This window comes from Chelmon rostratus, chromosome 14, assembly GCF_017976325.1.
Source record: "Chelmon rostratus isolate fCheRos1 chromosome 14, fCheRos1.pri, whole genome shotgun sequence".
Classification (NCBI taxonomy): Eukaryota; Metazoa; Chordata; class Actinopteri; order Chaetodontiformes; family Chaetodontidae; genus Chelmon; species Chelmon rostratus.
The window spans coordinates 18,385,181-18,398,487 of NC_055671.1; the positions used below are offsets into that span (position 1 = coordinate 18,385,181).

The 13,307-nt window shown below is 41.9% G+C and overlaps 1 protein-coding gene across 2 annotated transcripts in view; it reads left to right on the forward strand.

Moving 5' to 3' along the window:
- The window catches only part of LOC121616824 (rap guanine nucleotide exchange factor 6-like), a 147,009-nt gene that overhangs the window by 37,748 nt on the left and 95,954 nt on the right, over positions 1 to 13,307 (forward strand). Inside the window, exon 4 of one of the 2 annotated variants that reach the window (XM_041951638.1) lies at positions 2,153 to 2,236. In XM_041951638.1, the coding sequence (XP_041807572.1) occupies positions 2,153 to 2,236 (84 nt within the window). Of the gene's footprint in view, positions 1 to 2,152; positions 2,237 to 5,993; positions 6,133 to 13,307 lie in introns of those variants that run through there. The other variant, XM_041951640.1, reaches the window with a different exon arrangement.

Genomic DNA, 13,307 nt, shown 5'->3' on the forward strand with positions numbered 1-13,307 from the left:
TACATGAGAGTGTCATCTTATAAAATCAAAGTTTGTGATTTAGATTTAAAAATTGGTTGGAAATACCCAGTGAAAGGACAAATCAGTGGGGAAATAAAGAGCTGGTGTTTATTTCGTCAGACCAAGCTGACACTCTCTCTGAATTCAGATTTACACCTGTGATGCCGTGATACTCATTTTGGTTCTCCAGAATAGCTTTAAAATCAAACAAACCGTTCCAAGAATAGTGTGAATAAATGCAGAGATGCATAACACCCATGTTTTAAATATATTCTTTACACCACCTGTGGCCATCCTGCAGAGCCAAGATATATATAGGTGATTTGCCACTGATTTATCGTGGAAGAAGAATCGTTTAAATGGCCTAGCTTTCATTTTTAGGTAGAGAAAAAGGAAAAGATTTGAGGGAGAAAGTCCCTTTTGTGATGACATTATTTAGACTAATTTATTTCTTTAGAATCAAAATTCCTATTGGGTAGTTGTCCATAGCTTATGAAGCGAATTAGACTGGTTGTTGGGGTTAACAGATGTAACGTGCACATTAATGGCATGGACAGTCACATAGCCAATGTTTTGGCTATGTTTATTTTCAGATAAAAGAATTTCATGTTGCAGCTGCGGTGAATGACAGACCAGATGATGTAACTGTTCAGGCCTGCTATTCCTGTCCTTTTAGCATGACCACCTGTCTTTAATGGATTCTCTCCTCCTGACAGTGATAGCACATTATATCATGGCTCTATAGTAGTTGACATCCTAAGAATGCATTTATGCTAATGCAAAATGCAGCACTTGGGATTCAAAGCTTGGATGTGCACTTTATATTTCCTTTCAGACACCTTGGTCTTCTGTTCTCTTTACAGAACTCATGCATTTTTCAAAGCATTGGAAAAAATGTCACCCAAGAATGTATGAAATTGTTATTTCTATCCAATTCAGCCATAAATGTATTGATACCCATGATGAATGAAGCAGCCAAGGAAGTAAGAAATGTCCTTAGCACCAAGTTGTAAAAGCTAGCTATGGTGACACCTAAATTGAGGATGCAGCAGAGGTGGTGAGAAAAATCACAACTGATCATTTTAAATTTCAGGCTACATTTAACATGTACCACATAAACTGTACTCGTAGTGCAACCTGAACTCAGAAATACATTGCGGAACCTGTTGTGATTGCACATGATTTGATTATCCTTATCTTTAAAATATGTTGTTCTTCCTGCTGCTATTTGCAAAATTTGTGTAAAATTGCTAAGTTCAGATTCAAATAAAGGCACTACCCTGCTATTTGTATAAGAATATATTTACTGTGTACTGATTCTGGACTCTAGAAAGTTGGGATGATTTGTAAAGTATAAGTAAAAACAGAATATAATCATTTGCAAATGAACTCTGTTTACCAGCAACTGTTTTACAAAGTGTTCTGAGCTCATGTATTAATCTCCTTTACACAATCATGTGTTCACAAAGTGGTGAACCTCGCTCCCTCCTCGCTTGTGAACGACTGAGCCTTTGCAAGATGCTCCTTTCATACCCAATCAGCGTACTATCACCTGTTACCAATCAACCTGTGTACCTGTGGAATGTTCCAAACAGATATTTTTGGAGCGTTCCACAACTTTCCCAATCTTTTGTTGCTCCTGTCCCAACTTGTTTTGACACATGCATCAAATTTAGAATCAGCATATTCTTACAAAAATCAATGACGTTGATGAAGTAAAACGTTAAATGTATTGTCTTTGTACTGTTGTCAATTGAGGACATGTCCAAAAGGGATTAGCAATTTATCACATTCTCTTTCATTTTTTGTTTTACACAGTTTACCGACTTATTTGGAATCAGGGTTGTATGTACAACAGCAGGTTATGAGTTACCTACAACAGAAAGAGCCCCAAAGTAAGAGAGAAATTGAATACATTAAATGAATCAAAAATTACACATTGCAAGGGTGGGGAAAAAATCAGACCTTAAAAGACATACAAGACCATTAGTTTTCAATCATGACATGTGACAAAAGTGCAAAAATAAGGATGCTGACTCTTCACAGTTGACTCTTTCTGACATATGACATTGTGAGGTGTTAATAAAGCACAGACTGCAGGGTTGGACTGCTGCACTGTTTCACACCAGTATGTTCTTTTTCTCTGTTCCAGCCCAGACAGCATCGCTACCTGTTGGTACATCCTGCTCTCTGGATCGGTCTTCGTCAAGGAGCACATGTACCTGGCAAGGTGCTGGTATGTAACAATCACCCACCCACACACGCACACACACACACAGAAAACCAGACAGCAGCATTGCTGTGGGTTGAAACATATATAGTGTGAGCAGGTTGGATTTGTCTGGCATGGCACATAAAGCTGCCCTATCTCGTCTTCCTGCTAATTTGTGCACAGTATGTGTGTTTCTGTCTGTTACATGAAAATGGAAGTGGTGTGTCACAAAGCTGGAAGCAAGGTATGATTTTAAGAGAAAAGGGTATGTGTGTGTATCTACACACACAGTAACATTTGTATATCACACAGTTTGAGTCCCATCAGGGTGTACTGTTACCATGACGTTTGTTCCATGCTGAGTTAAGTATAACAGATTTGTAGTCTCACATGATGCCTCACCTCCTTCAGCCTTATTTTTATCACTTAATTTGAGACAAATGTGATTTTGTGACCGAGTGAACCCTAAAGAGAATATCTAATTTGAGTTGACGTGTGAGACCTCATCTGCTGACTCTGCCTGTTGGCTAAGACTTAAATAAACTTTGATTTGTTGATTTTGTTTGATAAATTCAACAAAACACTTTACAGGGCAGTCAGGTACATTATTATGGACCTGTTACACAAATGTAAGCCAAGCATTTTTTATTTTTGTTTTAAATGCCAAAGAAAACAGACTAACACAACCCAAAGCAACAGCCGTGCTTTACATCCTACGTTTGTGAAGCTCATTGTTAGTAACATTCAGTGAATCTGAATCCAGCAGCAGGTTATCGTACCTTCACCTAGCTTAAAGACTGGAAACAGGGGGAGAACAGCTAGCCTGGCTCTGTCCAAAGGTAACGGCACCTCAAACCTCACTAAGTAACACTTTCTTTTTTTTGTTTGTTAAATGACGGAAGTTGCATTTGTTGATTTGTCAGCCAGGCACAGTGACTTCCTGGAGAGTTTGTTGGTTGCACGGCAACCTCATGGTGTGAACATGACTCCTTCTCCTCATTTCGGAGGGTGTAGTTTGTTGTATTGGTTTGCATTAGCCTAAAATATGTTTAGAATATCTTGTTCAATTTGGGCAAATATGTGGAAAAAAACGTGGAGAAAAGGTTGCAACGTGTTGCATGAATTTAGTGCTCTCATATTAATCAGGCTTTATAAATTATGAATAATCGCTGTATGACTGGAATGTGGAAATGTCAGAAAGTTTGCTGATATTGGGGATTTGAAGACTTTTTAAAAGTGGGAGCTGCAGTCAGAGAGTTTGTCCTGTCATTGGTTGGTGAGGGATGAGCTTTGAGGACTTTGGAGAATCATCTGGAACAGGATGTGATCTGATAAACCCCCATGATAAGAAAATATGAGGTCCCCCTGCTCAAACCAGCCAGAATGCCAAGAAAAGCCTATAAACACCTTTTAAACAGAGATGTTGCACCTGTTTAAACAAAGGAATTGATTGTAATGGGGAAAGCCATGATAAAATTTGCTCGAGGTCACCCCACAGCTCTGTGTTTACCTTCCCTTTGTTGTTGTAGTTGGACTGAAACAGAAGCAACACATGCCAGAAACAGAAAAATGGGGGCAGGAACCTTTTGTCTAAAAACGTCTAAATCAAAAAATTATGACCTTCAACGGTTATGAACTGATGTTTTCACATACCAGCATACATTCATGTTTGTAGCCTTTCTACCGGTCATTGCATTTCTGTAAAAGGAAGCAGCTTTTAGTGAGCTGTATCCCAAAGAGGAAAAGTCTGTTTACCAAATTCTTTGAGGACCTAAGTAAAGCTGGAAAATAATGGATTACTTTACAGCAGCGGTTCTCAAATGCCCCCTCAGAAGCCGGAAAAAGTTCACGGCTCCGACCCCACATTTTTTATCAGCGATAAACATTGACAAAGCATCTAATAATGATCATCCAAGTTTAATTTTAGTGAAATGAAGGTCAGCAGGATGGCATCAGCAAACTCTTGTTTATTTTCCCTGCATAAATCATATTCATTCAACTTAGTTATCAGAGAAAAAAACTATTCCAGAAAGAATTACTTGTTTTGGGTCATAAAATGTCAAAAGTTCGTTTCCTGCCAAACCTTTGGAAAGATTAAATTCTTGCACAAGCAGGTTTGTCCATATAATGACTTAAGATTTTAGTCCTTCCTGTGATTGGATATTTGGTACAAAAGTGATTTGATAAAGTATTGAATTCTATTCATGAACTCGAATTCAACATTTACGGGATTGGGGTATACACCAATCGGCAACACTGTTAACGGGTGAAGTGAATAACATTGATCATCTTCTTAAAATGCAACGTTCTGCTGGGAAAACCAGTTCTGGCCTGAATGTGGATGCCACTCTGACACGCACCACCCACCCAAACAACATTGCAGAGCAACACCCTGATGGCCTCCCCCCCGCAGAAACTGCTCAAGAATGGCCCGAGGAAAGTGACTAAGAGCTCAAGGCGTCGCCCCAGCCTCCAAATGCCCCAGATCCCTATATGATTGAATGTGCTTGGGAACGAGCTCAATCCATGGAGGCCCCTCCTCGCAACCCATATGACTCAAAAGATCTGCTGCCAACGCCCTGGTGCTAGACACCACAGGACACCCCCAGAGGCCCTGTCCATGCCTCAATGGGTCAGAGCTGTTTTGGCAGGATGAAGGGGACCTGCGCAATATTAGGCAGGTGGTTTTAAGTGTGATATCACATAAGACAAAGTACAGCATCAAATCCTCTCAGCTAAGAAGGTGGAAAAAGGGAAGGTTTGGCATTTTTGCTTAGAAGATGTGATTATCGACGATCACAATAGTTTCAAAAGCACCTAATTGTGTCCTCGCCTAAGATGCTGATCACTTACCTCTCACTGTTAGTTATATCTGACTAAGGCAGGAGACATATTTGCTCTAACCATGCGTTCATGTAGAAAACAGGCTGCATCGTGAGCGTAATTGTTCACATACTAGCCAATGTACTGCACGTTGTTCTGGAGGATCCACTAGAGGGCACACCAGAGAACTCGGACTGTGTAGAACTAAATGTTGATTTGCATTTAAGTAAATACAATTTGAATGCAGCAGTTGATGCAGTTGCTTGTTGTGAAGACTGACTTTTCACAGGCTGCATGTTGAAGGAACAGATACAATACATAAAATTAGCTGGTGTGATGTGAAAGCAGGTTATCCAACAACAACTACACAAAGCACTGGCTGACTAGCAATTATCAATAACCTCAGGGCAGCCGGCACTGCTTGAGTGTGTGCGTGTGTTCATTCAGTGTGGGTGAGTTGATAACAGAGTTGAAGGTGGGGTGGGGGAAGGTTGATACCCTGCAAAGTACTGCAGAGTGTGTACAAGTGTGTGTCTGTGTGTGTTGGAGTGCACAAGGGGAATAGTGGTGGGGGGTGCTTGGAAAGGGTCACAGAGAGAGCTAGTGGGGGGTGTAGTCTGTGTGCGTGTATCTGTGTGGAATGCGGAACCCCTGGCAGAACAGTGGCTGGCCATGTGTTCCTGAGCGGGCTGCCCGCCTGGAGCCCAGAAGCACATCCAGGCAGGAAATGAGCAGGCTACACACACACACACACACACACACACACACACACACACACACACACACACACACACACACACACACCTCCCTGGAGCCGACAGACAGACAGAACGAACAGAACAGAGTAGAGCGGGAGGGAACACACACTCCTCCCTCAGTTTAAGACAAACTAAAAGGCTTGACAGTCACCTACTTCTTCTTTCTAAGGGAAACTTTTCACTTGTTCTCACTCTGGAGTATAAAACAAACACACTTGGATCTAAACCTGGATTACTGGAATTATTGTACTCCCCCTCTCCTCAATGCGGATAATGTGCTGGATATTATTTCACTTACAAGGAACCCAAAGAAGTGGACCCCCAAAATTCCTGTTCCTGGTTAGTGATTTTGAAGTTTTCGCTCATTTTGATCCTTTAGTTCAGAGGCGGTCTGTGATTGCGGGCTAATTCAGTTGAGATTTTTCAAAACTCCCTCTCTCTTTCTCTGTGCATTCTTCAACTCAGTGTGCTCCATTTCCTGCCTGCCATCATTTAACCAACTGGATAACCAGGAATTCCCCACAGCGCTGTGGCAGTACACCACCGCTGGGCCCCACGGCTCTGAAAAACACACTGCTAACTCCTGTTTGTTGTCCTTTTTTTATCTGCACTGATTATCTTAAAGAGAAACAGGCTTCTCTTCCACATTACCGTGAAACATTAAACAAGTCTGAAGTGAGCTGGGCTCTTGGTTGACATGTTTGTGCTGACAAGATTGAGTTGAAGGCTGATTTGATGTGCGGTGAGGAGTGACAGAGGAGAGAAAGAGCGAATAATGTGGATCAAATCCTGATTTGGATACACCACAATGTCAGAAGCAAATGCTCTGTGTAAGACCAAACTCTGTAGGTAGCAGTAGGCGTCTTATAAATAGCTGCCAGTGACTGTTGCTTTTGATCAGTTAAAATTACCAACGTCACCGGCAGTAGATTGTATCAGCTGTAGCTTACTAATCGTAATTTCCTAAATAAAGTAAACAGCTATGATGAAACTGCTCCCTCCAAGCAACTGATTCTACTTCAAGATTGACTGTCAAAGATTGTTTGCGACTGAAAAGACACATCACTCTGCGACTGCGGCTGGACTGTGTTTTTGTAGTTTGGCGTAGTGGCAACTCTTCTTTCCAGAAATGAGACTTTTTAAGCAAATCAAATCAGCTTTTTGAGCTCATTAATGTCATCATTCTGAATCAGGAGCTCTATTATTTTGAAAAATCAGGTGTAAAAGTCACTCATGCTACCGCTGTTAATACAGTTTATCAGAAACATCAGTACCGATCAACAATTAACATTTCTTGTCTTTTGCTGCTCATCTCGTTCTCAGGTTGTAGCTCCAGGTTGTGAAAATTAATTAGGCTAGCTGTAATTAATGTAAATGTTGATTCATTTAGTAGCTACCGCTAAAAACTTGAGCATTTCTGGCTTCTCGCCATGCCAACATGTGATCACAGATCCAAACTGAGAAGTGGTTATTAATAACTTTACTCACACGTGATGAGTTGTTGTTCATAAATCGATGTGTTCTCCACTGATTTCTTTGAATCATTATTTCCTTGAAGTGCAGTAAACAGCACTGCTCACTCACTGTATCCTAAGGTTTTTTGGGAACTCGCTGCGCATCAATAATGTGAAGATTACAGCGAGATATTACAGCGAGATAATCTGTGGTCGTGTTCAGTGAATGTACACTCAGCCAAGTGTGAATGGTTATCTGTCTGTAAGCCATGGGGATAGTCAAACTCACTGCACTGCAGTTTAAAGCAGCTGGCGGTGGTTCTGTTCTGCGCTGATTTGCTTAACTGATTACCCTTTTGTTTTGCAAATGAATCTTAATGTTTCTGAATGACCCACCACGTCATTCCTCGGAGTCTGTCTGGCAGTTGTGTGTGTTTGCATGTGTGTGTGTGTGTGTTGGTGGTCTGTCTGTAAAGCTGACTGCTGGCCAGCTCTACAGTCTTCTTTAATGTGTGTGTGAGTCAGTGCGGTCAGTGTAAGCCAACACTAAAACTGAGAGGAAGAACGGCTGAACTGAGAAGGAGAATAGTGTGTGTGTGTTAGACTGTGGTCTGTGATTTTCTTTCTTTACTGTTGGTCATCATTACCATGGAAACATGGGTGCCAAATGGGCCCGGATCTCTGTTTAGGTTTAAATTTTGACCGAAACGAACTCCCTGAAACTTTCTATTGACTCAGATTACCCTTTCTTAGATTGCTGCCTACAGACTGTACAGCATCACACAGCTGGAAGTGAAGCTCTTACTCTTGGCCAAAAACAAATCTTTGCAGAAGTGCAGAGCTTTGCAGGCTGCATTCAGACCCTGCATGACAAAACACAGACATCCAAATAACATGAAGGTCTTATTTGTAATGTTTAGCTCATAGTCGTCAGCAAAATGATTGCTGCCGTGATAACTTTCCAGAGTTGTAACATCCTGTGTCGGACTATTATAAACCCACTGTGCAGTGTTTTGGCCTTCCAACACAAACTGGACCTCCTGTATTGTGTTTCATGTCTCATTATTACCTGAAGCACCACTCCCCCCACTAACTTTGTGTGATTATTTTCTGCTGTTTTGTGTTTTCGTTTCTAACACCTTTACAGAGCCAACCAGGGGGCAACATCAGTAACCTTGGCAACAGTTCATATGGCATCTTTCCCTGTCATTGTGTCTTTTAGCACGGCATTTACCGCTCCGGTTTTGCTGCATCTCACTGCCATCACACTCCAATCATTCTGCTCAAAAGTCCATATGATGTGATTCTCAAATGGATATGAGTTGAATCAGATTCTTATACCAAAGGAATGGTTTAAATATTCTAAGATATAATTCATACACCACGCCATAACATGCAAACGCAGACTTAAATATTTGTTACATAGACCCCTGGCTTTTGTTGATATTACTGTGGTCACATCAGTGGTTTTTCCAGGCTTTTAAGACCAGCTCAGAGTGTGTGTCTGTGTGGGTGTGGGTGTGGGTGTGGGTGTGGGTGTGTGGCCGTAGTTTTTGTGCCGGCTGTCATGGTTTATTGCCCCGGGCGCCGCAGCTGTCACTGGACCGGGGCTGAACCTGTTCCCCCCTCTGCAAACAACTTGTTTCTGCAAGAGAAGAAGGGAGAGAAATCATCACCTGCTGAAATCCAGCACAGGCACAGTTTCAGTGCTGTGGGAAGAGTTTTCCCGTCCAAGGAAAGATGCCTTATTTGAAAGAGAGAGAAAAAAAAGTTCATCCAATAAAATGTTGCAGTGAGAGCAGTCGATCACTAAAGGGTTTTGTCAGAGGTAAAGGGTCCAAGACATCATTGCTTGAGAAATTTGAAATAATTGCTGTGTGGATGCCAAAGTAGTGGTGTGGTCTTAAAGAGAACAGTTCTTGAATTAGTTTCCATTATAACAACGTTTGGCTATTTGGCAGATAAGACAAACTAAGTAGTCTTGTTTTGAATTCCCTGGTGTTGGGAATTTGGTGTATTTTGTTCTGATTGCACAAGCTGCATTGTTGTTTTGCTCTATAGTTGCATGAAATAATTTTCCGTTTCTTGTATTTTACAACTGGCATTACCTGAGCTGTCTGATATTGATTCATGTCTTCATCCATCTGATATTCCAAGGAGGTCTGAACATACTGTAGTTATGTTGTGCTCATACAGAACTCACTGCTCAATGTCGTATCTCTACAAAATATTCTTTACAACTTCTTTTTAGAGCAAGCAATATGTTTCGTTACGTTTTATGTTGGCCGTGCTGTGGTTTCAGAGGTTTAGTCTCGAGAGCGGTATCTCAGTACAGTCAGGGCAACAACATTATTTTGTGGGTACACACGTTGTGCGCACACTCCCACACCAACTCAGCCACTCACGGTTGACTCAAGTCTGTTGATTCTTCTACTTTTGTGGGAAAGCAGTAGGTCGGAGAGAGGAGCAAACATGGGGAGCTGCGCTGAGGTGTATTTTGGTTTTCTGTCCTCCTGCAAACACACATAAGTGCACATAGAGTACGGGGACGTTGGGACGCTGTATTAAACATAAATAAGCCATAATGTGATCATTTGCTAATCCTTTTTGACATATATTCAATTGAAAAAAGTATAAAATGTTTCACCTCATCACCATCATTGATTTTTCTAAATATCTGCTTATTCTGAATTTGACGCAGCAACATGTTTCTAACAAGTTAAGCCAGAAGCAACAAAAGACTTGGAAAGAACGCTCCAAAAACACCTGTTTGCAACATTCCACAGGTAAACAGGTTGATTGGTAACAGGCGATAGTATCATGATTGGGTGTGAAAGGAGCATCCTGGAAAAGCTCAGTTATTCACAAGCAAGGATGGAGCGAGGTTCACCACTTTGTGAACACATGATTTTATGAAGGAGATTACTACATGGGCTCAGGAACACTTCACAAAACCACTGTCGGTAAACACGGTTTGTTTGCAGATGTTTTGGACTGTTTCGGAATGGGGGTTGTACATGCAGTAGGCACACAAGTCTACAAACTGTACTTCTCCAGCTCCTTTATTAATAGAAAGCTGTATTTTCTCTTTGTCTCACACAACCTGTCTTACTGCCCTGCATATACACAGACACCCACACACACAGTGAAGAGACAGGCTTGGCAGGCTTTGTGCGGCGCTGACAGGGACCTTGCGTCTCGCCTCAGTGGAGTGTGGAGAGATCTGTCAGAGTCGGGCTGACCTCCAGGCTAAGGGCTCTGAGAGAACTCTGAGCCCAGCAGACTGCATTCCTCTCTGGGAACTCTTAAAACCACGCCTGGGTGTTCGTGTTCTGGCGGGAGCTGCTGTATAGACAGTATATGAATTTTGCTGTGTTCATTCATTCCCTAACCAAGATTTGTGACACAGGACTGTGTGCTTTTCTGATCAAATCAGTTCAGAATATTTAATGAAAGAAAGAACACACAATTTCTGGGGTGTGAAACAATTTGGAGAATTTTAAGTGCTGGATCTGGTGTTCTAGCACATGTGTTTGGAAGCGTCTTCCTGGCTGACGTGTCATTGACAGATGACAGGAAACCCCTCGCAGCTCTAGGAATGCTTTCTGCAGCTGACACTGACCTCTGACCTCCATGCAGTGAGGCAAGCACAAGCAGAATTTCCCAAAAGGGGATCAAGAAAATATCACTTGATTAATTGATGTGATTACAAAAAAGCAATATATCCATATTCCAAGCATGAATATTGTGTTGAGAACTCTTTGCCTCATTTCATTTACTTGAAGTTAAAAACAAACCATCCCTATCAAATGTGCTTCTTTCACTGTCAGTGCTTTAAGTAGCATGGAAATAAGATAATCCAATACGAAAGGATAATGGCTTGTACTGTCCCTGGATTCACCTGGCCAGTGCACAAAGAATAAGAGTTTAATATTTTGTACAGTGAATCATTGCATTTCCTGTAGAAACCTGATATAATCCTTTTAGCCTTGAATGTGTTGCCAAGAGGCATTAAGGCAGCATCGTCGGGGATGTATGCTCCAAGGTGAACCTCTGTTTCACCTAATTTAAGGAATCTTGAGTCTGAACATGTGGACACTTAGTCAATCTGAATACATGTGGCAGTGAAGTGTCAAATAAATCCTCTCACATGTAATTTGGCCCTTGTTCAGCTACAATTAGGAAGGTTTCCAGCAACAATATGGTCGTCATTTTCGTCTACTGGTGGGTTTCCCCAACTCCAGCTGCTGTGGCCGTCACTCCTCAGAGATGGTCACAGCAGTGTCACGAACTGCTATTTGAAATCAGTGGGACGCACCAAAGCTTTGATTTCACAACTGCCTCTTTTTGCTATTTCTGTCCATCTGAAGAATATATACTCATTCAATTCATGAAAAATGTGCTTTCATCATTGTTTCCATCATCAGAACACATTATGAAGACAAGCTTTCATCTGAGCACTAAATCAAGAGGCTGAAATTTGGAGGGTAGTCTATGCACTGGGGTGACACTGTGATTAAGGATGCGATGAGATGAAAGTTTGCTCTTTTTTTGGGCCCAGAGAGAGGAAGGACCAACGGTAAGAAGAGAGAAAGAAAGGATAAAAGGGAATGCAGAATGAGATGAAAAGAGAGGGGAAGAAAGCAGCAAAGGAGAAAATAAAAATGCGAAAGGGAGAGAAGCAAAGTTGAGAGGACATGGGAAAAGAAGCGAGGGAAGAACAACAGGAAGGAGAAGATTAATAAATGAAAGTGGATGGAGTGGGAGAGAGGGCTGAACAGAAAAAAGAGAAAGAAGTGAAGGAGCCAGGGACAACACAAGGAGCCTAAAGGGAAGGAAATATTTAGAAAACAGAAGCGGTGGAGAAGGGCAAAAGGAAGAGAAGTGAAGGAGGAAGGAGAGAAATGAGTGAGGACAGCAAGAAGCTGGAAACCAGAGGGAAGGAGAGAGCGATCGTGCAAGATGCAGTGTGAGAACATAACCAGAGAGGAGATGTGAGAGTGAAAGTTGGCTGTTTCCCAGCTCAGCACGCTTCCATAATTAAAACCAGCCGCTCCTCCGATCCTTAAACAATGCTGAGTCGCCACTTTCAGCATGCCAAAGGCAGCGAGACATGTTCGCAGGCCGGTCTGTTCTCAGGGATCACCGCACACAGTGATTGAGCCGTTCAGACGGGGTGTCTCTAACACGCTCACACACTCAGACAGTGCATGGGAAACAAAGACATGCATAATTACCAAATGCACAAACACAGACGCTCGCAGTGCATAGCAAAAAGTCCAGTGTTGAATTAACTCCCACGGAGTTCATTACAGAGTCTGCGGAGATGCTGCTCTAAACTGCAGCATGACTAGGGTTGAGATAAGGAAGCTGAGCATTGGACACAAGAATAATAGGCAGCCACAGGCGTGCGAGACTTTAAAGAGTTTAAACACGGGGATAACGGTGCACATTTTCACACAGACTCTCCTGGAAGGCATTCATAGTGTTGCAGTCAGTAGTTCACAAGTAAAGAGCCACAAATAGTTGGGTGACAAATGAAAAAGGAAGCTAGAGAGGGAAGTTCAAACCCTGACGTCTTTCTCACGTCTGCATAGCTGGACAATCACGGCATGAAGTGTGTGTGAATGTCAGATTGTTGGTGATCCGATTGTGCATTTACGTTATGATGCACTCTGTATGAACAATGCCAACCCAGCAGCTGAAGAACAATTTGTTAATGAATAGATTATTCATTCATTTTGATAATTGATTAGTCTTTCAAGCAAAAATGCCAACACGCCCCTGTTCAAGCTTTCTGACTTGTCAAAGTTTGCAACTTTTCTTTGTCACTTATGGGAGTAAACTGGACGTCTTCGGGTTTACGGTTGTTAGTCAGGCAACATAAGCAATTTGAAACTGGCAATCCGTTAATTAATTAGCTACATAATTAACTTTGCTGTCACCAAACGCACTCTCAAAGTGAACTGAGACATCATGCAGCATCTCCATGTGACAAGTATAGAGCAGACCGACCCACATGGTCTCACCACAGCATCAGCTGAGTGGGGCTGAACCTGT